At 40.0% G+C, this 27998-nt stretch overlaps 1 protein-coding gene across 1 annotated transcript; it reads right to left on the bottom strand.

Moving 5' to 3' along the window:
* Positions 1 to 5: 5 nt before the first annotated feature.
* On the bottom strand, positions 6 to 27998 carry sema3ab (sema domain, immunoglobulin domain (Ig), short basic domain, secreted, (semaphorin) 3Ab). The gene is made up of 17 exons (XM_058645659.1): positions 27234 to 27998; positions 17968 to 18128; positions 17497 to 17559; positions 13566 to 13685; positions 12491 to 12581; positions 11605 to 11724; positions 10546 to 10688; positions 8952 to 9066; positions 8782 to 8851; positions 8540 to 8684; positions 7545 to 7764; positions 7377 to 7468; positions 7233 to 7274; positions 6113 to 6270; positions 4072 to 4139; positions 2574 to 2719; positions 6 to 2043 (listed from the first exon to the last, which is right to left on the bottom strand). The coding sequence occupies exons 1-17, from the start codon at positions 27355 to 27357 to the stop codon at positions 1456 to 1458; spliced, it is 2466 nt and encodes an 821-aa protein (XP_058501642.1). The 5' UTR covers positions 27358 to 27998; the 3' UTR covers positions 6 to 1455.

Here is a 27998-nt window from a genome sequence, read left to right as displayed (position 1 = left end):
CACGATGAGAATTCATAGTTATATTTACATCTCTGAAATGGTGAACATGTTGAAACACGTCAGGAAATAACAGGATAACAATGACAACATCAGACTAGTAGAGCTATAGCAAAACACTACAATCGTATTCACATGCACTAGTACACAGTGTCATCACATTAGACATTTTCTATTTACATAATGTTCACAGCTACATTCTAGTTTTGTGTGTGTGTGTGTGGTATAATTGTGGATTTTCATATCCAGATGTTTTTATGGTATGTACAGTAAGACTGTGTGTGAAATATGGATACGAGGCAATGTAGGGAAAATATATGGATACGTGATTATTGCTCAGTGCATTTCCTATGCAATGCATGTAATATCGACCAATATTGATATATATATATATATATATGCATATGTATACTTTCCAGTCTACTGAATTATTTGTGATAATACAGTTATTTAAAGCGATTGGTCCTGCAAATCAAATCATACATTGCCAGAAAATCAATAATAATGCAAAAAAAAAGAAAAGAAACTAATATTTTCACAATGTACATCATTGTAGAATAATAAATACACATGTAGTGGAGACAAAGTGTGTACAGAGCATTGTGAAATCTTTTTTTTTTTTGTGCACCGACATCTCTGTAAAAGCACAGTCCGTATCTGATGAGAAGGAATCTGACGAAAGAAAAAAGACGAAGCACAAAACCATCCTCGTGTGGAAAATCTCTCTGTTTACAGATGATTTCAGGAAGGACTTGGAGGGGAAACAATGTAAAGACACACGGCCATTGCAAACCATTCCCTTTAGTTTGAGGAGACGTCACAGAATACAGCATTGACACATTTTAGCTACATAATATTCATCAAACAAATGGTGACTGTTCCATTTCTTGCAGCACTCGGGCAATTATGTCTCTCACATTGACTGATTGGTTGCTAAGTTACCAAATATCCCAACTTGTGCTTTCAATAATCTTTAATTCCACTCTAGAAACATTCCCTTTCCATTGTACTCATATTTGAGAAGTAGAAAAAAAAGGAATAATCAGGTATTTTTAGGTATTGATTTAGTTTCACGCTGACAAAAAAAACACCTAACTAGCATGCCATGAGACGATGCCATCGACACAGCCACCTCAGGGTGGATTTACAGTTATGTACCCAGCTCTTGTGCTGGTTGGACTTCACTGTCCTTCTGCAGCTGAGATAATAATGCGCTGCTGTGATATGCAGTAACATCCCGTTTCCTCGCAGTCCCCTGCAAAGGCCATACCATAAACATGGCTGCCCACGCAAGGCCAGCACATCAGGGAGGTATTACCCCATTTTCCAGTTTCACTTTTCCCATCCAGTCTTTTGTGGAAGAAGTCCGTGTAGTATGAGGAAGAAAAACTGAGCTAGAGAATGAGGAGTGGGTGTGGTTTCATGTTTCTGGGTGTTAAAATGTAATGTTTATATAGGTCAGACGCTGCGGGGGGCCCTCTCCAGTTCATGGGTCCTGCGGTTGCGGCCCTTTTGCCTCTCCTGCAGGTGTTTCCACTTGGCTGCCAGCCCGTGAGCGTGCATGTGCGTGTGCGGGTTCAGCAGAACCTTCTGCTGCTGCTGCTGCTGCTGCTGCTGTTGTTGTTGTTGTTGCCGTTGCTGCTGATGGTGGTGTATTTGTCCTTGCTGCACCAGGTGAGCTTTCTGCCTCCTGTGCTTCCTCTCCCTTTTCCACACTTGCTCGCAGAAATCGTCCACGGTGTTTAGAGTCGGGTGATTCACCAAAGACAGGAAGTCTCTGTACCATAGCTTGTGGTTTGGAGAGTCTCGGGGGGAGGAAAAGTCCAGGGTGGGGACAGCAGCAGCGGCGGCAGCCGTGGCCTCTTCGTCGTGGTGCAGCAAATCCTCCAGGCGCTCGGTACTGATGACCTCTAAAGTCACCTTCAAAAGTGTCTGCATGAAGCCGTGCTCCACCGCCTGGCACAGATAGATGCCTGAATCCCTCTTGGTCAGCGTGCGGATTAGCAGGCCCTGCTCTGTGTGGATGAAACGCTCCTCTGACTGGATCTATGAAGAGATTACATTGGAAGTGAGGGAAACTTTGGAGGAAACAGAGATAAAATTAGATTTATTATTTCAAAATAAGCTCCTTTTTTTTTCGCGTTTCCCCAAAAACCTTATGAGCTCCGACTCATGATTGATTTAATTATAGAAATGTATTTCAAATAAGTCAATTATGGTATTAAATATCTACGGTGGCCCTAAAGTAACTAGGTCGTTGTGCAGTTTGACAATCAATTTAATAATTTAATAACTTATTATTTATGTCATTTATAATTTCAAGAGACGTCTATGTTAATTATTATGCCTTAATATTGAACAAGTATCAGGTATGTCACGACCTCACAATGACAGCATGAATAAATTAGCCAATCAGACACCACTCTGTCACTCAAGCTGACTTAAGTCGAGTCTGTGTAAATAATAAAGGAATGTCTTCTTTATATAACTCCATTATTTATGCAGACAGACTGCAGCCAAGTCATTTTATGTAAAAAAAATATGGCAGTTAATGTGTTTGTGGAGGTAGAACTGACCTCGTGTTTGCGGTCCTCAGTGGAACGCTGATACTGCCAGTGCGTCATGGCCCTCTGGGACTTAGGACTGCATTCCAGAAAAGTGCTGCTGTTCTCCACACCATACACAGTTTTATCCTGGAGAGTCGTCTGCCCACTGAGTTCATCTGAAAAAAAAATGACAAATTAGTCTCATAAAATTGTTTATGTGTAATTTTCAATATCAGTAAAGGGAATTTGCTGCAACTAAAATGTGAAGGATCCACATTTCTATCTCTTATTTATAATATTCACTCTCTTATGTACTGTGGTAAATCCAACAATTCACATTTCACTGGAATATATCATTATCTCCTCATCAAGAAGAAGAGAAAAAAACCTGAATCTTTTTCTTCACGGGGCGCTAAGTCTGGGATTTTTGACAAAAAAAAAGTACAATCAAAAGCATTTTTATGGGGTTTAAACTATTCCAGCTAAACTTTCAATGGATTTCGACTCCAGATTCTCTCTACTTTTCAAATTACGGGAAATAAATGTATAATTAAATGTGCAATTTAGAAAGAACGATGTCGTATTAGACTGCAGTCAGACAACTGTTTTTGGATTGAGCCCATAAACAGGGCAGTGGAGTGAAGGGACTGGCGACAGGGAGGAGGCCTGAAGGAATTCTGACCATGTTAATTATAATCTCCACACGGACCAACAACGACCAATCATCACCACCAGAAACACATAAAACACACAGAGACACCACACACCACACACACTCAGCTGGATCCTGATTTCTTTCAAACGAATTTCAATGCAAGAAAATCATGATAACAAAACACTCATTTTGTTGTGTAGCTTCATGCTTCTCATGGGACCGTGATACTACGTTGCTCTGAAATTAAATAAAATACAGTAAGAAAACTCTATTCCAGTCATTTAAAATGGATCTTCCATATTTAAAATACAATTGTTATCTATATTTTATGATATCTGGTGTATTTCTTTGGCTTTTTAATGTAATAACATATATGGTCACCTGCACGAGACAATGAAATTCCCTATAATTATGGTCAAATTGTGCTGTCACACAAATAATCAGGCTTAGAACGATATGTTATGTTGAGTCTATGCATTTTAATCAATCTTTGCTTTAATTTGATGAGATAAAAATGACACTATTTTAATAAATGCCACAACTATTAGACCATATCTCATCTCATGTCACGACATGGATAAAATATCACCACATTGCCCAGCCCTATTATGACATGCTGAGTTTTAATTATCTTCTTCGTTTTATCACATGGAAATGTGACAATATTTGCATTAAACCCAACACAGACGAGAAATAAATAAATAATTCATTATTAAAATATTTGATTTACTTATTCATTGTTTGCTTGGAAGTTATTATCTCATGGGATGGGATGTGAAGTAAGAGATAATAAGGCGAGATGTGTCATTTTATATTTGCCCTAGCCGTGCAAAATGAAAAATGGGATTGATAATGTTTAGTTTTTTTCTGTACCATGGTGTTGCAGATCAGAGCATTGCGTGAGTGGGTCTCCGTTCCTGATGTCTTGTCTCCTCGTTCTCCTGCAGAAACAGAAATACAAACACTGTCATGACTCAGCAGATGTATATGTGCATGTGTGTGCGTGTGTTCCAGGTATTACTCATGTCGTGCAGACCTAAATCTGTTTACACAGTCACATTATGGGACAAGAGGCAAGTCGGAGCAGGAAGTGAATGTAAGTCAATGTAATGTCCTCTGTGTGTGTGTGTGTGTGGGGGAGAGTTTATTTAAACTGTGGTGTGGATGTGCAGCCACTGTGTGGGCCAATTCAAATAGATAAACCAACAGCAGCAAACTATGGGCAGCCACTCAGCATTTAAGAAAAGCTCTAATTACAGGGTGTGTTTACGAGAGTGGAATTCAAATCTAATCAATCACTCGGGCCTGTCATTTCTCTGGGTTTCAGATGCAAAGGAGACAAAGTTTCACAAACAAAACCAAAAAAACCCTCAGGATATTTTCTATAAACAGTCAGAAGTGCAGAAACCTTGGAGACTCCAAAGCAAACCGGTAACTTCACATTGTTCTATGTGCTTGTAATCGGAGATAAGAGTTTCCTGTGGTTGCCTTATTTTTCAATGTCAGACTCTGGAGTAAAACAAAGAGCAAGAATAAGATACTCTGCAGCTAACATTCAAATCAATATGCACCGTGGAGCTGCTGTGAGAGTGGGAGGCTCCACACACACACACACACACACACAGAAACATGAACACATCACCAGATCAGTCCACTACAACCACATAGCTACCAGACCTCTAACACCTACCTCACCCCTGGTTCACCCAGACAGCCTCCAGACATTTCTAACATGAATTCTCATTTACAGTAAACAAATGAGGTTATATTTCTAGCTTTCTGGTAGAAATATGACCCCATGCCTGCGGCTGGTTTTGGCAACTATACAAAGCCTGCACTATGTGTAAGTGCGCTTCAGCTCCAACTCCAGCACTGAATCACAGTCTAACTGCACATCTGAAATGAAACCCCTTCCACATAATCTAGTTTGGCCTCAGTGTAAACTATAGCTTAAACAAAAATAGTTCTTAAACAAGAAGAACACATGTTGTACATTTGGCATGTTTAAATCTGTCTGTTCATCTGTGTCAAGTGAAATTATCATTTATTTTATTTTATGAAAGCACAAGTTAGTGTCTGTACCTGATCACATCAGATGTGCTAAATGAACTGTTTAACTGGCTACTGTATGTGATGCCTGTACATGCCTAAAGGTATGGTATGCAACAGTTTAGTACATTTCTGGTTTGGTGTTTTGATCAATAACACAGCTAATGGGACTTAAACACCCGGATTGGCAGCAGAGTAACTCAAAAACAGCTAGCTGCACCCGTGGGTCAAATAAAACACAAACAAACGTAAAAGCCTCACTACCCCTCTCAAAAATGTCTTGACCAGAAAAACAAGGGTCTATGTTAAAATCTAGACAGTTGTTTAAGTCAGATATGCTGATGTGGACAATAAGAAATGTAGCACTTTTATACAAATTGTCAATGGACACTTAATGTATATAATATTAATAGTCTAACAGTCCATGACTGTTGCCTCGTCGGCTCCTGTCATTATGTGATATCCTCCGCTGCTGCTGCCTGGAGCAGACACTTTCTTCACCTCTCTCTGAGAAACAAACTTTTACCAAATGGGTTCAATGTTTATAAAAAATAAAACAGACTGTGGGGCAGTTATGTCGGTGTATTAACAAACTCCAACAGCAAGTAAAAGTGCAGCTCTGTGTTCCTGTGTTTTCCGAAACCTTGACACCGATGCATTACAATGTTTTTAGACTGTGTGCAGTAAATGGTATGGGTCACTGACTTATATCCTCTTTTGTACAGTACAGTAAGGATACAGTAAAATACAATAAATCAAAAGGAATAAATAAAAGTATCATATTTCAACGTGGCTGACTATTCATACTGAACAAGGTGTTAAGCTGCTCGTGAAACACAATAGCAGGACGGCATGTATTGAGTACCTCTTGGCCATGGGAAAGTATCTGGAGCACATGGTGCCATCCCATGCACAGTAAGGGTCCCTTGCCAGGCAGCATTCAGCACAGGCCTTCCCATAAACCTCACACCGATGCAAAGGCATCTGGGAAACGCCAATGTCCGAGCCCAGGTACAGTTGTTGCTGTGTTAGAGGTTAGAGAAGGAAAGGAAAGAGTCATTCAGTGTCTTCCAAGCTTCAGTTGTTTGCCATTGTAATTTAAGTATCACACCTGTGTTTGGCTGATTAAACAACAGCAAAATTTAGGAATGTGGACAGACCATCTTACTACAGGTGTTCCAGAACCCTCCTACCTGTTTTCTTTACTGACGAGCTTGGGCTCTCCCTACATTTTTAGTTGATGTGCTAATTGTTGGTCTGAAAAGGCAACAATTGAGATCTTTGTGCGACAAAACATTGGCTCATCTCACAGCGTTTAAAACGTAAACACAAAGGTGTCTTTGTTCTTTCGGGGCCTGCAGCAAGGTGTGTCACAAAGTGAATGGATGAACGAATAAACTGTTCACTCTCTGGGACACAGGTTTAACAGATATAATCTTCATCATGTCATATTTCCAGGTTTGAATCTACTGCACCAGACTTATCTAGACACGTAAATGCCAATTTAGATAGGATTTACCCGTCCAGTGTTTAACATTTTGGATGGTTTGTTGGCAGACATTGAATATACTGCATACAAGTAGGTTTTTATAAGTGTATAATTGCCTTTGAATAAGATTTTTGTTGAAATGTACTTGGCCTTGCTTTACAGAGGCTGCCATCTTGTGTCTCTTCATGTCTCTACGGCAGCCTGTATAAACACGCCATTCACATTTTCAGCACTTTATCATGCAAATGAAGAAGAGTGGCTCCACCAATGAAGACAAATGAGGAAAAGGTAGAGTGTGGAAGAGTAGATAGTTGTGAAATAGTGTTTCTTATCTTATCAGGTATGTGAAGGCCACTGTACTTCCTTAAGGCATTTGGGTTTGTTGCGTTTGTGCATTCTGCAGTCTCAACTTTAGCTGTCACTAGTTATTTGTATTTATCTCACACTGTACCTTTAATGTATCGATAACATGAGTAATAAGAACTATGATCAATACCTGTTTAGCTGAAAGTTCCATGGCTGTAATGGCTGTTGGCTCCTGTAGCAAATAAAACGTGACTGATTAGACGAAATGTAACGATTGTCAGTCATCCTTGAGTCTGGCACGTTGAGTTAAGCATGTCATGAGAGAATAGCTTACTCTAAAGACAGTCATTTCTTCCAACAGGACTTCTTCCAGGTCATGCCAGGAGCCTCTGGGGACGGACACCACTTTCAGAACTGTCCCCATGTCTAGCACACAATGGAAGAGTTAATGTCAACTCATCAGCAATATTAGAGTTTACAGAATGGCTGAGTGTGTGCATACCTGTGCCTATGAACATGACATCGTATTGGCCGTCTTCTGCTTCTACTTTGTCCACCACTATCTGGGTGAACTGGTAGTCGACGTCTGTTTTGATGATGATCGGTCGATTGTTTATGGGGTAGACAGGGTTGAACATGGCTGGATGGCTTCTGGCAAAGGTTACAACTTCATCTGGAAGGTCCTTAGTTGTATCAAAACCTCCAAAAGTCTTGCTTGGACACTGTGGAGATGATTTTTTTTAATATACATCATTTACACTGAAACGCAAAGGAAAATCAGCAAAATTCCAGTACATTCCACACTTATCATTCTAATTAACTCTCCTCCAGTGTCTTAGCCTGGCTAATCCCAGACTACATCTCAATCTCATTTGAGATTGACTATGGGTTTGGAAAGGATGTAGTCACCTCCCACTTCAAAGAGGCATGACCAACGGCTGTAGATGAAAAGGCCTCTGTATGGAATTGGACAGATCTACAACCAATCAGACCAATGATCCAGATAATGTATGTAGAACAACGAAAACATATCAAGAAATGTGCCTGTTGTAGTTTTCTAAGAGCGTTGGCTATCTAGTAAGGCCGTCTAAGGACTATGACCTGGGGGCAAGTTAAAATGCAAGCAAGAGTCCAATCAAAAGTCAGCTGGGGGGGGGGGCCTGTTTGTGATCGGTTCCCTGTTTTTATTGGCCGATTCTGTAGTTTCCAAAACAGAGTCCGTACCAGAGCGAAACCAAATCACTGGCACATTCAGCAGGGTTCACCCAGGCTACCAGTTTGTCATCTTATTGCCTCAAGACCTGGCTTCATCTTCCACACTATGAGGTTAATTGTCTTTCCCAAGAACACATCGGCATGTAGACTAGCAGAGCTGGGAAACTAACCCACAACCTTCCAGTTGACAGACGACCCGTTGGAAATAATGCTGTTAAAATACACAGAGAATAAGGAAGGCATTAATTAACACTGGAGAAAGGTTAAAACCATACTACTCACTGTTCCAGGCCGTGGGTAGGGAACACGTCCCTGGAAGGGCACCCACTGATAGTTAGGTCCATCTCTGTGAGCATACGGACCCAGAAACACTCTCCTGATGTCAGTCATGCTGTACATACATACAGCTGAACCTTTGAAAATGTTGCTGAAGAGCAAACGGAGTGAAAAAGAAAAAAAATTAGGCCCTAGAGCAAAATACAGATCATACAATCAGCAATTATGTTTCAATGTCACCCATTTACCTGGAAGTGGTAAAAGCTGCATAGATGATTGGGCTCTTGGGATCCTTTGTGCTCATGAGGAAAACATCCTCTGAAACACCCAAAGACACGGCACATTGTGGCACATTACACATATGTTCTCCACAGAGAAGACAGCATTTCATCTTTAAGGTGCTGAAGCCGTCACTTACGCAGTTCATCAAAGTGGGTGTCGATTCCATTACTGCCAGGCACAGAGCAAATGAGTCGAGCTTTCAGGAAGGTTGTCCACTTATTCACCAGACTCCTGTGGCCTCCTAAGTCGTTCTGTTGAAGAGGATACAGACTTTCAGCTACAACTACTAAATATAAAGCTCAATTTCAATACTGGTCAAAATCACTGGATAATATATTTGACTGGAGAGGCTGTTCACATATAGCAAATGACTGTTTGAACTTATTGTTATAGGATGACCATCTGTCCAGGAACAACAGATGAAAAAACAGCCTATTTGCTTATTATGGTGCGATTAAGTTAATTAAACAAAAAAATTTAATTAACGTAAATTATTAATCAACCAAAACCTGTGAGCTGCTAAGATGCCTGAAGTTGCAGCAGCTTCCCTGAATTAAGACATGTATTAAACAAAAAAACAAAACAAAACAAAGGCAATAGATTACAGTATCACTTATTCCTCAACCCAGCTTTGCTGTTTGTTGTGTGGGGAGAAAAAAAAAGCATCTCCTCATTCACCAAATGAGGCTTCATCCAGGCTTCCTCTGGATGATGAGAGGTTCAAAACTCATTCAGAGTGGATAAAGACCAGTTTGACCTACTTCTTTGCCTCGGGTATCGGGTAGATGCACTGAAAGCTCTTGCTGCACTCAAAACAATTGCAAAATGTCCACTCAGTGTGATGTGGACATTTTACACTACAACACATCTGTATCACAGCTCCTTTGTGCACATGTTTATAGTGAAAATAATGTATTTGTGTAGACAAGAGACACCGCATGTGAATCTATGAATAATCTCAGTCTATATGCACTTCTTTAAGATGCAAATCCCCTTAAATTGATAAAGGTCATTTTGGATCTTGTGAGAACAATGACAAAATGTACTATGGTGTAGACGTGGTATGATTTGTCTGTGTGCCTCACAGCGTCATGTTTGTCTTCCAGACCACAGCGCACAAACACAGAAGCGCAAAACGCTGGCTCATAAAAAAAGTATCCCACTTGGTGTTGATTTATGGCAGCAAATTATAATGTGTCTCAAATGGCGAAGGACCAAATGAATACCACATCCTACATAATAGATGGGTTGTCTTGTGATGAGGACAGCAGATTCTTGACATTCTGGGTATTGGGGCTGTTTTTAAGGAAGCAAGATACGTTAGCTACGTAAAGTGGAAGGCTGAGGTTCATTCACTGGTGGGTTTGGCGGATTTGGGCTCAGTGAGTTAGAAAGGGTTTTGGAACAGGGAAACAAGTACAAGGCCAGTGATTTAGCATATATCCCCAGGAGCTGGAGGCTGTAGCAGACCCCAGTCGGTGCCAAAGCCTGGCATTAGGATCGCAGTGCCATTGACAGAATCTTTCACTCTCGGGTTCCAGTGACATTTAGAACTTCTGTCAGGTTTCCGTCTTCAGGGGCGATTGTACTGAGCACAACGAAGCCCACTCTTCTCTAGGCTAAAAATAATCACAGATAACAGTGCCTGAAAGCTGCCATTATCAAAGCCACTCAGATGCAGACACTATTTCACATAATGTCCATATGGCAGCGAGTGTGTGTGTATTTACTTTGCATATCTGTCCGATGCGAGCGTGAGTGGCCTTCCCAGCATGCTCTCCATCCATGGCATTCTCTCTGAAGAACAGGTAGATTTTATCGTCTTCTGGGTTGTCGCTCTCGGGAACCTGATGAATGCCGACAAACCTGGGATCTGCAGAAACAGATTAAATCAAGAGAAAGTAAGTCAAAGGAAAGTTTTTCATTTTAGCACAGTAGATGCATTTCCAAACTCCAAGAAGCTCAAAGTAAACATAAGACAGTATCCCATAGCAAATTAACCTGGTAGTTAATTTAATATGTACAGTAAATACATGACGTTAGACATTGTCTTGTGAGATTCACCCTGTAGAGTTAGTTAGCAACAGCCAAGTTAGCTCTTTGGCTAAAGCCAGGGTTAAACATTTATTAATTATGATTTGAAGACATAAATGCATACATTTATGTTTGAAAATATAAAATGTGTATTCCGACATTAACATAAAATACAGACAAGAGTACACTGTGCAAGCACGATTTAGCTAGGACTCGATTTTGGTTTCTAAAAACTGCCACACACATTACTCAGGCATTATAAATTCCCAGGAATATGTTGGAAAACACTGCTGCCTCTCTGGCTGGGAATACAATTATAAAAAACAAAAACCTATTAAAACTTGCTTCGGTCTTGAAACAGTTTCTTAACACTCTCAGAGACTAACCAAACAACTTGTCTGAACACTGATTATTTTTTTCAGAAAATGCTGTTTTCACATAAAAATATAGTAGTGCGGATGTTTTGGTCAAGTCTTATACAAAGCGCTGCAGGGTTGTCAGGTTGCAGAGTTTTTTTGTTTTTTGGCATATACACAAGTACAGCTGAGTGTCATCTGCATAAGATGTGTTCCAGCTTATTTTTTCTGCTCAGTGGCAAACTATGGATAGATTGCAAATAAGAAAACTCTTAGCAGACACATGTGCAGCTCTCCATGAGGATCCAATGTCCAAAGTATTTTTAAAACTGAGCTCAAGTCCAGTAAAAACAAACGTGAGACTTAAAAGGGCAATTTTAATATCTGTGATGTTTTTACCATTTAGCCACCGAGAGTCATGCTGCTCCGTTCTGATTGGGTGATGCTTGCCGAGAGTGCGGAAAATGGCAAAGTCCCGCCCCATGAAGTCAGCTGATGTTCCGGCATAAAGTTCCCCATCTGAGAATATAAGGAATGAACAGTGTAAGCATAGTACAACAAGATGGGAAAACAGTCTGTGGAGAGTGACGTGGGTGTCGCAGTCTGGAGTTGTATTGTTCAGGGGCTTATTGATGCAGGTAGACTTTGAATCCTGAGAGAACACATGCAGAGACAGATGTGAGGAACATCAGGAGTGTGAAATTGACATTACCACAGTGGGCAGGGCTGAGAGGGAAAGGCGAGGGAAGAATGAATGGCTGGATAGACAGACGAGGAGGGATGGGACAGGGGTGTGATATGGGGGAGTACATAATAATACTGGTGGGAGTAGGAGAAAAGATCAGGGGAGACGGGCTAGAAAATAACCATCTGCTAGGTTAAACGGTGGCATACAACACAATGTGACTGGTGATGATTGGGGTAAAAAGGAAAGACATGTTCACATGGTCCCTGCTTTATTTGGCAGAAAATGAGGACTTAGTGTGGAGAAAACAACAAAGCCTTATCTGCAGCACACACCCGGCACTTTGAAAGAGATGCATCCAGATTGAAATAGAGTTTAAAGCGCTGTCAATGAGGGGGTTCCCAGTGTGTAAATACAAACTACAGAGCAGATTTATCTTGTAATGACTGACAGGATTGCACTGTGCTGTTATTCACATTTAATTTATACCTTACAATAGATGGCAGCTAAATTCAAAGAGCAAAGCAAAGGGTGTTTTCCTGACTTCCAGGTTTTTATGTGACCTTGCACACAGAGTGGTGCATCTGGTCATAAACTCACCAATTAGCATGGATGCAGTCAGCAGCTTGGGATCATATGGACTCTTCCCCCGACCATTTTCTACATGAGGCTCCAGTCTGAACACACTGTCCTGGATGTGGAGCAAAAGAGAGCCTTGTGAGCTCCATCAAATGAAAATGTTTCTTTGGGAGAACCATTTTGCAATCAACACATTTACATTGTGGGGAGATTTTGTGAAATTTAGCTTTCTGACAGAAAATTGAATTTAAAACGTTGGTCTAAACAATGTTAGAATGAATCAAAATGTTTTAACAAGCAGATCAAAAAAAAAAAAAACAATAGATATCATTCAATTTCTGGTTAAATACCAGTACATTTAATAAGCACAAGGAAAAGTCTGCGCGAGTTTGTGAGAGCACAGCAGATGTTTACAATCATGCTCCCATCAGCACATAGTGTAACAGAGAAGGATGGGGAATGAAATGAATAAATCTCATCATCACTCACTTATGACTTGTTGACCTCAACATGCATCAAGCCATTAGATGGATTGGGTTTCTGTGTTTTGATCTATATATACAGTGAGTAAGTAAGTAGCTTTTCCCAGAGATATTTCCTGCTTCTAATTGCCTGTAAATAACAGTCTTATAAAAAAGGAACTACTTATGTTTTTTAAAGCCAGACAATGAAATGTAATGCTTTACCCACACATCAGTTTCATATTAAAGTGATGAATTGGAAATCCTCCAGATTATGAAAGCCTGTGTTTCATTTTCTATTGCAATTTGCTGAATGAAACTATTTTTTTTATGCTTAGCAAATCATTTATTAGGATGAGAATGCAGTCACACCCAATTAGACATGGTTTCAACTATGTTTACAGGCTTGAACTTAGTACAGTTTTTAACCAGAGAAAGCACTTTGAGAACAGAAACGTCTGCCAAGGCTGCTCAGCATGCCAATAACCCCCCATATTATGCAAGGTTAAGATAAGATAAGACAGGATAAATGGGGTCATGTCGTCCCCTGAAAACAGTGCAGGTTGGGTGAAAACATCATTTAAAAGATGTCATAATGTCAGCAAGTAGAGGAAGTAACAGAGATGTGGCCATACCTCTGGTTTCTTGCCCACCTCCAGGTAAGAACACACCGGGTGGAAAGCTCCTGTTCCACACGCGTAGATGTGCGTCTGATTGAATGGTTGCAGCACCTTGATGAAATTTGAGCACTCCCTCTGAAGAAGCAGAGACAGAGAACATATGAATCAGGGCGAGAGACTTACACTTTATGCAAAACCATGTTTCAATAAGATGTAAACATTTTAATACATTGCCAAAAAAGCCTATTTCCTCATTAAAACAGGAAAAACAACACAAGCTTTAAGTCGGAATCGCTCTTTGTTTGTTTAAGCTTCTATTGTCATTTAAGCAGCTGTCTCTCCTGGGTTTTATGTGAAAGATAATTGCAAACATTGTTACAGTGCTGTAAATACAGGGTATGGCCTAATACTAACAAGTACGTTTCCATGTACTGTTGAGTTGAGCGACGTAGCTCAACTATGACATTAATTGGGCTACTGTTCTTGCCCCAGTCCACAATTTAATGAATGAAGTGTGGATGCCTCTGTACACTAGGTGGCGATATGTGACTTTTCAGCTTGTCGGTTACAGGTGTTTCCCGGTTGACCAAAAAAACTTAAGCTGATGGCTAGTTGGTACCATGTCGAGCACCATTATCTGTCTTTCTTCAATCCATTGACTTCAAAGTGTATAATTCTTTGAGCATAAACTCAATTTCTGCTGTGTAGCAGCTTTTTATTTTATTTCAGAGTCAAAACCCAGGGATGGGAGCTGTGGAACGTACACATGTGGAAGTCATTTGTCTCTCAGCTACATTATCTGGGTGTATTAGTGTGGCTGTCAATCTAGTATTTTAAAAGTCCAGTTTTTGTCAGACTAACACAATAATTAGATTTTTGCTAACATTGTGTAAACCAAAAACATTGAATTGATTGTAATGGATTTGCGTTTTACTCCTCCAAGAGGCCTCTTTAGTTCTAGAACTTCAAGAAAACTACATATGCTATAATACATTTGCTACTGATTCAATTATTTTTCGTGTGTGTCATTGAATTGTTTAACCAAATGCTGTATAGATATTCAGATACTCAAAGTAAGACTGCAACTGATGATTATTTTTTATTATTTATTATTTTCTCAAATTATTAAAGTACTTTTTTGGTCCGTAAAATGTCCGAAATGTTTGAAAATGTTTATCAGTGTTTACCAAACGATCAATACTGATAGAAGATAGTAATAGTAATCATATGTTTAGCTATTTTTCCCTTCTTTTATTCTAAAATATGTCCAAATAGCTCATACGATGACTGCTGTGTGCATTTCTCTCTTACATGTGGGTTGCATGACTTTGGTGGCACACGTTTGTGCTCAGTGGAGCATTTTATGACAACAAGGGGTTTTGGATTGTCTTGCATTTCATGATTTTCTTTTTTGATCATTATCTGACCAATATTGATCGTGAATATTGTATCAGCTCAATCATATATCTGTTGGTTTTGTCTGTGGTACCTTGTCAATGTGTAGAATATTCAGAGAAACACTGATCCTTTGTGTGTTGACACACACCGCAACCAGTTGAGGCAGATGGCTGCACATCTTTGAGTCTGGTTCTGTCAGACATTTCTTCACTGATGCCTAGTGCTTGCTCATTGTGTGAATTGTTGTGTTTCTCTGCTCTCAATAATGTTAGTTCCTTCAGATAATGTATGTTGTGATTTGGCGCTATACAAATAAAATTGAATTGAATTGAAACCTTTTACACACAGCTCACTCTTTCCTTTTCTGCATCATGCCCACAAGTGTCTGTTTCCATGACATAAGGGGCATCAGCAGATTCACTCCCTATCTCTCTACAAGTCCCTTTAATTCTCACTCTCCACCAACTGCATTGAAAGAAAGACTGGCCCTCCGGGAACTGCATTAATGCAATCCTACAATGTTTACAGAAAACACACAAAGAACTTCAACTTAGCCATACAGAAGAGCAAGAGAGCATGCCCTGTACTGGCCAATGCCTAGTCAGGGAACTAATGCATAAATATTGCCATGATTTTATATTTTAGCCTGTAGGCACTACTGAAGATAGAATCCATAAAAACAGCTTTTAAAGAAAAGAGACAACCTTTCAGTGTGTTTACACAGTGTGTCAACCACACAAGCTGCCCTAAAACTGCACTTGCTCAGATATGGAGAGATGTGATGCTTGGCTTGTCATAAGCCAAGCTCTTAATGCCAAACAAAACATTTTTCACATGTCGTTTTAACTTGAGGTTGAATTAAATAGTTGGTTCTTGGTTCTCCCATATTCAGAAAGTTACTAGGGCATGCATCATAGAAATGGTGACTTATACGACTAATAAGAGTGAAAAGTTGCTGAAAAAAACAAAGTTCCCTTTGTACTTTCATTACATTTAGTAGTCTTAAGTAGCTTTGGGAGTTTAAGGAAATATTATATAAACAAAATATTTTGTCATTGTCTTTCTTTGTCATTGTCACAACTGTAATAGATTGTGTCAGAATGTAAAATGTATATATAGTATAAAAAATATTAATGTCATTGAAAACTAAAATAGCCAGTTAATCGAGTATAATAGAGACAACAGTCTTTTTTAATTTAAAAAAAAATAATTTACTACTACAGTAATCCTGCTGAATCACAAAGTGAAGCAAGGAAAAAAAAACTACTTCAATTAATACTATGCTGGCTGAATACTGTAGGAGATAATTACTCATGCAGTGCTGGTATATGGTATATGGTATATGATTTGTACTGAGTATCCAGTGGCTCGATAAGTGATTGAGGTCATATGATGGTCTCAATCTTGGCCCCGAGATTATAATCGGACCTATGGAGAGCTACGTGATGTGTTGTCCATGTGACGGATTTGCTATGTAAACACACTGATATAAACACGCCAAAACATAAAGACAAATCTCTTCAAGTCTATGATTAAAATGCCATATATAGGGAGTGGATATGTCCGGTGTAATCCTATTGTGACAAGTGTAAAATGTGACCTGCAAAATTGTTGCATTGTCATCAACATAGAAAACAGACATTTACAAATGTGTTAGTAACTAGCGTATAAAGATACAAATACACTAATATGTAGACCACTGTATTCATAAATAAACTATGAACCGTCGGTCTGATAATGTAATGATTCATTTTAATGAAGCTACTGTTGCTTCTTCACCACTTCTTTACACTCTAGACTGGCTTCCATCTCTCACAAGACTAGCTGTGTTTGCGAGCATAGCTAGTAACATTCGCATAATGAGTCTCACAAGAGCACTTACATTACCAACTAACCTCTAAGCTCCACAACTTCTTGCTAACTTGCAGCTAGCTTCTTAGCAACTATCAGCTAGCCTCTTAGCTTCTCAGCAACTATCAGCTAGCCTCTCAGCTTCTTAGCAACTATCAGCTAGTCTCTTAGCTTCTTAGCAACTATCAGCTAGCCTCTCAGCTTCTTAGCAGCTATCAGCTAGCTTCTTAGCAACTATCAGCTAGTCCCTTAGCTTCTAAGCAACTATCAGCTAGCCTCTTAGCTTCTCAGCAACTATCAGCTAGCCTCTCAGCTTCTTAGCAGCTATCAGCTAGCTTCTTAGCAACTATCAGCTAGTCTCTTAGCTTCTTAGCAACTATCAGCTAGCCTCTCAGCTTCTTAGCAACTATCAACTAGATTCTTAGCTTCTCAGCAACCAGCAGCTAGCTTCTCAGCTTATTCTTATTTTAATTGACAATGAATGTTTACCTTTCGCAAATATGTGTATTCTGTTGTACTGTATCAAATACAATTGTATCATATTGTATATTATTACCATTATCTCCTCTGAATTGTATGGTGGTAGGCTACATATCAAGGCATCTTCTATATGGAAAATATACACACACCTACTGTGTGGGAGCAGGGGGCAAGGGGACAACCCCTCATTTGCAAGACAGATGGTTTTAACGCTTACCGCGAGATCTTTTCCTGCCCACTTGCACTCATCCCTTCTGGTGGGAGAAGCTGGCCAAGGAATCTGCAACACAGACACATTTCCTGTACATATCAAGAGCAGAATCACTGACTCCTAGAATCAAATTTACAGTTACAGAGTTAGCTGACACAGCTACAGCTTGTGTGCATGCATTTGTTGATATGGGAGCCACGGTGCAATTTGTAATCCATCAGTTTACTTCATTATTCATCCAGGTGTGCAGAGAGCAACTAACGTGCCTGGTACAGCATGTGATTGTGTGCGACAGCCCTGGTTTGAAATATTCATGACGCACTTTTCTGTAGAAACAGAAAAAGAACGTCCCGAGATACTTGAACCTCTGACTGACATCATGGATGGAGATTCATGCTCAGAAACACAAACAGACTCGCAGCCAGTAAAGGGATGAAACCAAACAGACAGACTGGAAATCAAACTTTTTAATTTTACCTGTGCGTAGTCTTTGCTGATATTGAGGAGGTTAAAAGAGAAGATGTGGTCCTTGGCTCCAACTATAAGTCTTCCTTTCTCCTCATCCAACAGGAAGGTGTGGTAAGACGAACTGTTGGCCAGGCCTTCGAATGTCACAAGGTTGTTTGACTCCAGCATGTCTGCAGGGGAAAAATGGAAAGAAAAGATTGATGATTTAATAGTCACTTCATGAAAATCACACCATGGAAGCTGTGGAAAAGCCTTCAGGTTGATTTCAATTTTATTTCATTTGACAGATTTTTTTTTTACTTTTAGAAAAATAATTCAACATTGCCAACCACTTAGAATTTCTGTGACCACAGGTTGACCTCTGCATTCTGTCTGCTCAGATCTAACGTGGTACAAAATGTGTATTTCATGATTTGTTCACGATGCCTCAAGGGTAAAGTGGATGAATTAAACAACATGAATGAGTCATGCCCTTTTACTTGGATGCTTGTGTTCGTGCCCTTTCCTTTGTGACATTTTTTTTATCCTTTTAATTTTGCATTAATGGAGCTTCTCCTCCCCAAATTGCTCCCAGGTTTGGAATTTGTACACCATGACCAAGCCATACAACTAAGAGGTAGTGAAGAAAAGCTGCCAAGATCAGACTGGACTGAAGCCAATATTCAAACTGTCTGCAAGAAGTGACCTTGAAGAACATGGATATGTATACATATATGCATATATAACTGTGTGTCATATTGATCTACTCCTATTTTTATAATAGAGGTGTATTATTCTTAAGCAGTCATGCCCAGAGACTTTGTCAAGACTGGAGTTTTACCACTATCGATTGTTTTATGGCTGATACCAATCTGTAGAAATCAGCTCAGCCAGCAGCCTATTGTAGTGGACACATTTATATGCTTGTTTTTATCATGTGGATAAAATATAAGGAGTTTAATTTTGACACATTATACAAAAATTGCTTAAGTGAAAATGGCATTATTGGACTTCCATGGTCTGTTTCGCCAACCTTTTTGCATCATGAGAGTGAACTCATTTAGATTCAGATTTAAATAGAAATGATGTATAAATATTAAATATTTTTTAATCAGAAAACTTAATTTTGTAAAAATAAATGTGTTATTTGTTGTGTTTTGTAATTGTGAGACCCACATTAAGATCATATTGAGTGTCACAAACTAAATTTGCAGAATTTTCTTCCAGCCTTTAACTTAAGATTTATGTCTATTTGTTTAAAATAACATTTATCAAACATATGTCTTGGAACCTCTTCAAAATAATACTATGTGTTACAGAAATAACAGTAAAAATACTCAGAACATTTATATTATGCATAAACTGTGAATTTGGTTGTGATAGTTGCTCAAAAAGTGGTTGGAAACACTGCTTTATAACATAAAAGTTACAGTTTTGCAATGTAATGATGCAACAGTCTGTCAAGTCGTTTACAGCCTTTAAAGGTGACATTACTACTATGACATCATATGATATATGATAACACTTTTTGAATAACATGCAGCAACACACACACACACACACACATACTTTGTCCTTGTCACATTTTGTTCTCACCCACACACACACACACACAGTCTAATCACATGACGATTCCCTCCCAGTGCAAACGGTCGCACAGTTTTTGGAAACTGGTTCCTTTGCTCTTCTCTTTCTCTCAATCTTTCTCAACGAGCAAATAACAACAAGAGCTTGTGAATGTTTTAGCAGGCAGAATGCCCCTCGCTCTGAAGTGTGTCAGAACCCGAGAGAGTAAGAAGACAAGAGAAAACAAAAGAACAGTGGAGATGAGATGGTACTTACTTATTCATAAACATTTAAGATTAAAAATAATTTAAAAGTTGCCCAAAACTCATGGTAAAACTCTGTTACTTTAAGGTTTAAAAACATTTAATGTGTACATAAAAATGTAATATTCATATTATGAATTCCCACCATAGGTGGCCTTAATAGCATTAGTTAAAAAGCTATAAGAGATAAGACAAGTGTCTTCAAACTTCAAGCTTTTTAAAGGATAACTAACCCCCCTCTCCTGAAGCTAACTCTGCCTGATTTTGAAAAAAAAAAAAGTGGGCTTGCACACGGATTTGCACACAGATTAATAAATATCATAAATAGATACCCATATATACTGGTTTAGACTTTAAGGAAAATGTGGAAGTGGACAATTCAGTCTTCACTGTTTGCCAGAAAATAAAAACATCACAGAATAAAAACGTTTTCACGACAGAAATACTCATTTATTTAATCAAGAATTGAATTACTTTTATCAGCAAGTAAATCACTTCAATATTTGTATTAATGATGTACTTGGTTTGTTCGAGTTCATGAAAGTAACCAGAGCCACAAATAGAAAGCATGAAATACAAAATGTGGTGAAATCAATGAAAAGCAGATATTTGACAAATTTAAAACAGTCAGCTGCGGATGGGGAAAGAACAAGGACAGGATCTTCTGGGCCTATTTAAAAAAACACGTCATTATTTTCATGTATGGTTGTTCACTTGGAAAAACAGTGTGTCTTTCTCACAGTGCCGCAGACGCACAGAATAATAATGTACGTTCGGTTGACACCCTGTCTTTGTTGTTATTGCCTTTGTGGTTTAGTTTCCTGTGCCTTGCTGATGGGAGGAGATTAAAAGTAAAATCAAAAAATAAACTCATGTGGCTGTGTGACCCAGCCCTCGGGCTCCGTGAGTTCCACTCCAAAGTCTTCTTAGAACATGAACATACACCTGATTTAATAAGTCCACAGGGATTCAAAGTATTTTTGAAGTTGTAAAGAACAGATCTACTCCACACAAAGAGATTTTTAGTCTGGAGGAAATCCTTCCAAACCAAAAAGCTGGTTAAGACATAAGACATAGTCAGAATTTATTAAATACACCTAATCATTTCACACTTAATAATTCCACATTTGTTGTCCATTTTACCACTTGAATGAATTCAGACATCATCGGCTGCATCCTCGTAACTGCCGCTGTCGTGAAAGCTCAAGGTCGTGAAAAGTAGCAGTAAAATTGTATTCTGCCTCGTCCAAAGCTGTGACCCAGATTTATGCTCCCCCGTAGCCATGGTGATCAATCATTAGTGGACCCACTGTAAGCCCTTCACTGACAGCACAGTAACACCCGCCTGCTACCTCTGACATTCTCACCTGCACTAAGTCTGCGTTTGAGTGTGGGAGAGAAAGAAGGAGATGGAGAGAGAGAGAGAGAGATACGAGATGGAGAGTTATCCTCTACATCAGAGGTTGTCAATTCAAAGCCCCAGAAGTCTATAGAGAAAATTTAACTTAAGTGTTATAGTTGTTCAAGTGGTTAAGTCCAATATATTGTTCAGTATATTTAAATAATATTAAGATTTGTTTTGCAGCTGATCACACTCAGTCCTGCAAACATTTCACAATACATTTTTTTTTGAGAAAAATAATGGATTCAGAGACGTGAAACTGGTTGAGTGCTTGTCATGAAGTGTGTGGCTCCAATTCATGAACGCTAGAAAAACTGTGCCAGTTAAAATACAAATGCTCCATCAAAACATTGCAGTTATCAATGATTTATGTCAATGGTTTTGAGTCCGGATGTGAAGTGGGGTCCACCATTAAGTGACCCCAACTTTACAAGTCATATCCTCACTTTTAAGACAAAAGATTTCAATAAATAATATTTAAACAACACTAAATTAATATGAACATACAGTTACGGTCAGACAGGAAGTGAATAGTGGAAGAGTGTGACTGTCAGGTCTTAAGCACAACAGCGAGACTCCAGGTGCTCCCAGTTGTGTTAATTAACTCCGCCCACATACCTGCGAGACAAACAGATACCCCTCTACTGAACAGCCAGCAAGGTATTTATACACACAACCGATACACATGAGTCTTGGAAGACAGGGAATATTCTGTATGTTTGTATGTTCTTAATCTTAATGTAATTAGACAGTGACACACACACACACACACACATGTGGTTGTTGAGGATTGCCTATGGAAGAAGTGTCCATGACAACAAGCCATTCAACAGAGACTACTGCATAGGCTAGTTATGAAAAGCTAATCACCCAGAGACATATACTCTATGGTATGGTGTGTGTGTGTGTGTGTGTGTGTGCACTGTGTTTTTATGGAGCATGTTGTTATGTGTGTTATTGGAAAGAAACAGGATGTTTCCAGGCCTGGACGGAGGTGGGGGCCCATACATGTTGGAACTGGTGGTTAAGGATAACAGGTGTGTATGGAGCTCTTTTTTTCCCCTCCCTTGTAAAAACATTACATAATTATTATGAGGTCCAATGCGAAGTTTCATACTAATAATGCTTAAGTTTAAAACACTGCTGTGATACAGAGCCACACAGATCTAAATCTGTAATCCAACAGATACAGACACTTTCACACAGGCAGAGGGACAAACAGGTGGAAGAGTCCATGTGTGGCCTGGAACAGGTGGCAGCTGCTGCCCGGCCGTGGTTTTTTTGATGTCAGCTTGTCAAGAATCCCGTAAATGTCACTTTTTTACCAGGTGTTCTTTGCCAACTTTCTCTTACGCTGTCTCTTCACTTGTGTTGTGGTGAAGACCACACTGGCTGAGGCCAAGTCATAAACATAGAGTAAACCAACAAGACCCAGGCTATATACACAGAGAAATGACATTTAGAAATGAGATGAACACATGTTTTCAAGAGTTTTTAGTTTTTTTAACTGACCTACAGTTCATGACTCTTCCAGTGACGACACTCTCTGACCAATCAGTGGCCGGCAGTCTGTTGACGTCACATTTTAGTATCAGCTCAGCTCGCTCAGAACCTCACCAAAGCAGGCACTAAAAAAAGCACCAGGTACTGAACCCAATGGAAAAGCAAAAGAAGACGAAAGACTAACAACCATTCGCACTTATATTTACATGTCCGGTTAATCTAGTGTCCAGATTAACATGCTTTTCTGCATGCTTTTGGACTGTTGGAGGAAACTGGAGTACCTGGAGAAAACCCATATGCAAACTTCACACAGAAAGGCCCTCATTCAAACTGGGATTTGAATATTCCTAGACTAAAACAAGACCTTCAAAAAGTGATCTCAAGACTGGTCTCTCTGCACATGTTCTGTTCCCTCTATGGTCTTTTGTTTTCATAAATGTGTGTGAGAGACAGAACAGGCAGGACATCAAAAAGTAGGAATAAGAGAAGAGACGGCGAGAGAGGTAAGGGGGCAGATGGAACGGATGCAAAGAATCAACAGTCCCTTGTGAGTCTGATAAAAATAAACTCTTTTACCCTACATTCTCTCTCTCTTTCTCTCTTTGTCTTTCTCAACTGGAGGGCACACAGAGTGAAATCTAAGTGCTTCTCGAAGGAAAAAGGGAAAAAAAAGCACAAACATATCTTAGCAGTACAAAAACCTATGTGAGGCTTGTGCTGTACATATGGGAACAGCGATGCTCAGCCCTGGTTCAGCAGCTTCACTGGCATTCTTGCTTCACATGACTGAGTGTGAGATTGCACACTGACAAAACACACTGTATCACTGTGTGTTCTGTCACTGATTCACTCAAGCCTGAGGGAAAATACTTTATGACTCAAGTAATTTGTTTACTGTCAATCAAACGCTGCTCGGATTATTTTCTTAGGCAAAAAAAAAACGGTTTCCTTTACTGTCCAATTTCATATTTTTGGACATTTGGTACACATCATGCAAAATGTGACATGGACCAACATAGTTTTTATATTATATTATTATATTTGGATCTCCACCAGCTTCCACAGTTGTGGTTGTGAATCTACAATAGAAAAAGGGCTGCAGTGATTAATCAGTTAAAGTACTACTTTGATAAGCGATTAAGCCGTTTCTAAATTTCTTAATGTTCGGCTTCTTAAATGTGAATATTTTCTGTGTTTTTGCTCCATGTATCAAATAAATCATTAAAACTGGTTAATGTACAAAACAAGAACATCATCATTTTAAGGTCTGGGAAACATTAATTGAATTTGAATGAAATTATAATCGTTAGTTTGAGTTCCAGCCCTATACGTGACAAATCTGTGAGCCAGTGGACGTGAAAAAAAGAGTCTCCTCACTTGCAGCTACAGATTTGTAATGACCACAGAAATTACTCTCAGTTCCACGACAGGGAAAAAAAAGGGAGGGGAGCGCACTATTCGGAATTTGAGAAACGCAAACATCCAGCTCTCCGAGTTTATGGGAAACCACTCCATGGCCATTCAAAATGTATACTGTACACACCCCAGGAAACCCAACTCCACTCTGAGGATTCTTAACGTTCTTATGGATTAAAGGTCTTAAAGAGAACTTCTCCATCCTCCAACTATGATTTAAAGTCTTTTCACTTCACGATGAAAACAAGATTAACAGAAAAACAAAAGCAGCTGTATGTGTGACGACGATAGAAAAAGTATTTGGAAAGAGGAAAACCGAAGGATCTTCTGTACTTTTTATTTTTAATTCTTGGCTGTTCTCCACTTTTCCTGTCTTGGTTTTCAAGAATGTGCAGTTTGTGTGCATGCCTCTGGCTCTGCTCAGAAAAAGGGGTGGACAGGTCAGAGAGAAGGTGTACCTCTGCAGCACACCCACATCCAATAAAACAAAGTACCATCTCTCTCCTCCTCTCTGGGTGGTTATCAACTTGGACATGTTGTGGTCCATAAACGCATAGAAACCAAATGGATCTCTTTGTATACCCATCAATTTTGGGGATTGTGAGAAAATCCCAGGTGGAAATGATCAAATTAATGACGGCTGAGCTCCATTTAGATTCTGATTTAGTGTCAGGGTGGATGCTGGTTGACTGTCACACTGTGATCAGTGGATACGTGCCCATGCTAAGTCGAGCTACACGAGAGGCTCAATTTAACTGTGCATGGAAACTTAAAGCCATGTAATCGAACGACTGGTCCTTGTCCCAGGATACAAGCACGAGCGGGAAATCGGTTTATTGAATGAAGTGTGTCTGACTCAATATGTGCTTTTTCAGCTTGTTAGTATCAGACGTCTTAAAGTTGACCAAAACAACTGTAGCTGACGCCGAGTTAGTCCCGAGCATGAACTTCAGCGGGATATATTCTCGTCTCCTCATCAGTCCAAATATGCACCTGTCTATGTTTATCTCCCTCTGTGTACCAGCTTCTTCTATTATTGATCAGTCAAAGCCCAAGGGAGGGAACTGTGGAACATACTGTATGTAGAGCACCTATAGGCCAGTTTTGAGTCCAGTTGAACATGAACATGTACATTTACTCCCAACAGACACAATAATTCGATTTTTCTTTCCAATGTCCTGTAAATCCGCTGCGCAAAGGACGTGTTTATCACGGATCAATTATTTGCCCAAATGTGAAAGGACTCCATTCCAAGTTCCGCTCTACACTGTAAATGCATGGTCCCCCACTATCTCATTATCACCCAGTCACTTAGTTGTTGATACAGTTGGACCTCAGCTCATGTTTATGCAGCCATGGGGTATCAGTGTTATCCTTCCCCTCCCCCCTCCTCCACTGCCCTTCTGCCCCTCGGCCCTCACTTTCAAAGATGTCTCCTGGGGTTAAGGGAGAAGGCTGGAGATGTGCCTGTGTGCGTGAGCCCATGTGTGTAAGCGCGTGTGTGTGTGTGTGTGTAAAGGGAAGATGGTATGTACGCTTAAGTGTGTTCAATGACGAGGGCTGCCGCTCTGGTTCATGCACTTCACTGCTCTGTTCAGATGGACTTAAAAACACGTGAAAGTGGGCGGAATACACCCACAAGGACACTGTGGACACACATGGATTTTCCAAGTATCGAGTATTCCCAGTGACCTGTAAGGGTCAGAGTTCTTTCACCTCATAGTCCCATGTGTCACGGATCACAATTTCCCTCCCCAAGATTCCACAGCTTCTCAAGCTGCCTAAGAACTACATTCTGTGGGTCGTCTGCTCTGATTCCCTTCTCTTTGTGACTAAATCTAAGTCAGACTCACCTGTCAGAGGGATAATAAATCATTTATATGACGATATAAATGATTCACAATGCAATAATCCTGTGTCACTTGCTTAATGGAGCCTGGATTTAATGAAAATCTACAAATTTATGAGGATAATGTGTCTGGCCAGTTGCAGGCATGAACATTATACCTGCTCACCAGTCCTCTGGCAATGGAACTTCTCAGCCAGGGAGAGTGCCAAATATTGTCCCCGCCGGCCAAAATGCAAATTAGGCCTAATGGAAATATTAAATGTGATGTTGGAAGCCAAATAACCAAGACTAGCAAGGCTGTTTCCTGGAAGCTCCACTCATAACAGAGATATCACTGAATGGGTGTGTTTCCCCAGACTAACAGCATCGCTAATGCTCACAGGTATCATTAGCTACCTACAGATGGCCATGTGTGTGTGTGCGTGTGTGCATGAGTATGCTTGTGTGTATAATTATGGATCTCCGAGTGCTGAGCGAGAGACATTTCTCTTAGGGAGAGCCATCTGCTATAACAGACCTGTTCCATTCATCCTGAATATAACAGTGCAGGAAAGACCAGAATGTAAAAATGATCCGGGGGGGGAAGGAAAAAACAAAGGGAGAGAGGGATAAATGATACTAAACTGCCAGGGAGTCTTTGTCTGGCATCACTTTTCATCACAAAACTGACAACGGCTCTTCATCAGAGAGGGACAGAGAGGCAGGAAGACACAGTCCATCAGTGACACACATCTGTGATAAACCATGGGACAGGAGGACGACTCTTTTCACTTCGTTCAATCCCATTTAACTGCTCTCCTTATAAAATAACTGAGTATATGAATAATTTGCCTCAGTTGATCAATGTCGTGAACCAGTACAGAGCGTTCCATCATAATAACATATTTTTTCATCAGCTAAATCAAATTTATAGATAAGAGTTATGTGCATTAACTTTAAATTGAAACTTTACGCAGATGTCTGCAAGGGATTTTAATTTCCGCAAATGAACCATGTTTCTCTGACTGAAATCCTAGCCACAAGATATTAATCTAACTGTAACACAAGCAGAACCACACAGCTAGCTAATAAGCCATGAAGCTTGACGAGCCTTGTAAAGAATTGATTTATTTGTGTCACCACGGTTTTTCTTAGCTGGTATTTTTACAGGTAAAGAGAGCAGAAGGAGCTCTTTTCCCCAGAGGACACAGGATCTCAACCTTTAATCACTTCATCGGCACAACTGCAGCTTCAAATTATGATCAAACCATACGACTGTATGATATCTGTAAACATTTGAATTATACAAGGAACTCACCTTTGTAGAAAAGTTTTAGTCTTGGGACGTTGTTCTTGGTCTGGGTCTGTTGGGCTCCACTTCCCTCCACACTGAGTAGAACCATGCCAACCAGCAGCCCAACGCTGCCCCAGTGAAAGCCCATGTCTTGGGGCAAGAATGTCCAGATGGGTGCTTTAAATGTACAGCTCCAGGGCAGCAGAACAAATGCTGTTCCTGTTGTCTGGTGATTACTATGAAAAAATGACGAGGGGGGGGTCAGCAGTCCAGACTGGTTCTCACCAGGTATCACCCCCTGCGAAACTGAACGTCCCTTTCCTGTTCCAGGGGTCAAAAGCTAAAATTAGAGTCCAACTTCAGGGGAGACAGAACCTGTAAAGTAAGAGTTGGGGGTTATGGGTCAATGTCAATGCAAGTGAGTCTCCCACACCAGTCCACAAGTCCAAGGTATACTGAACCAAACTGAGGTCTTCACCATGCTAAATGATACGACGCATGAGAGGATCGGGGTTCATCTGCCATAGTTTTCTGCCCCGGTTTCTAACCAGCATGACGCTCTGTCTGAACTGCAATCCACAACAACGCTGAGTCTCTACCTTCAGCTACAGAAACAGGTCCAGTTTGTTTCAGATGATAATCCACTGAGCAAAATCTGCACTGACTCTGTTTACTTATCTGCCACTCTCTCTTTCTCTCTCTCTCTCTCTACTTAACATTGGTCTGGATTAGTACGGCTCTGGTCTGTCCCCACAGCAGCAAGGCACACAGTGCAACTGAGAACAGCTG

This window comes from Solea solea, chromosome 12 (genome assembly GCF_958295425.1).
Source record: "Solea solea chromosome 12, fSolSol10.1, whole genome shotgun sequence".
NCBI classification, from domain to species: domain Eukaryota; kingdom Metazoa; phylum Chordata; class Actinopteri; order Pleuronectiformes; family Soleidae; genus Solea; species Solea solea.
Note: the sequence above shows the minus strand (reverse complement) of the source record. Positions and strands in the feature narration are given on the sequence as shown.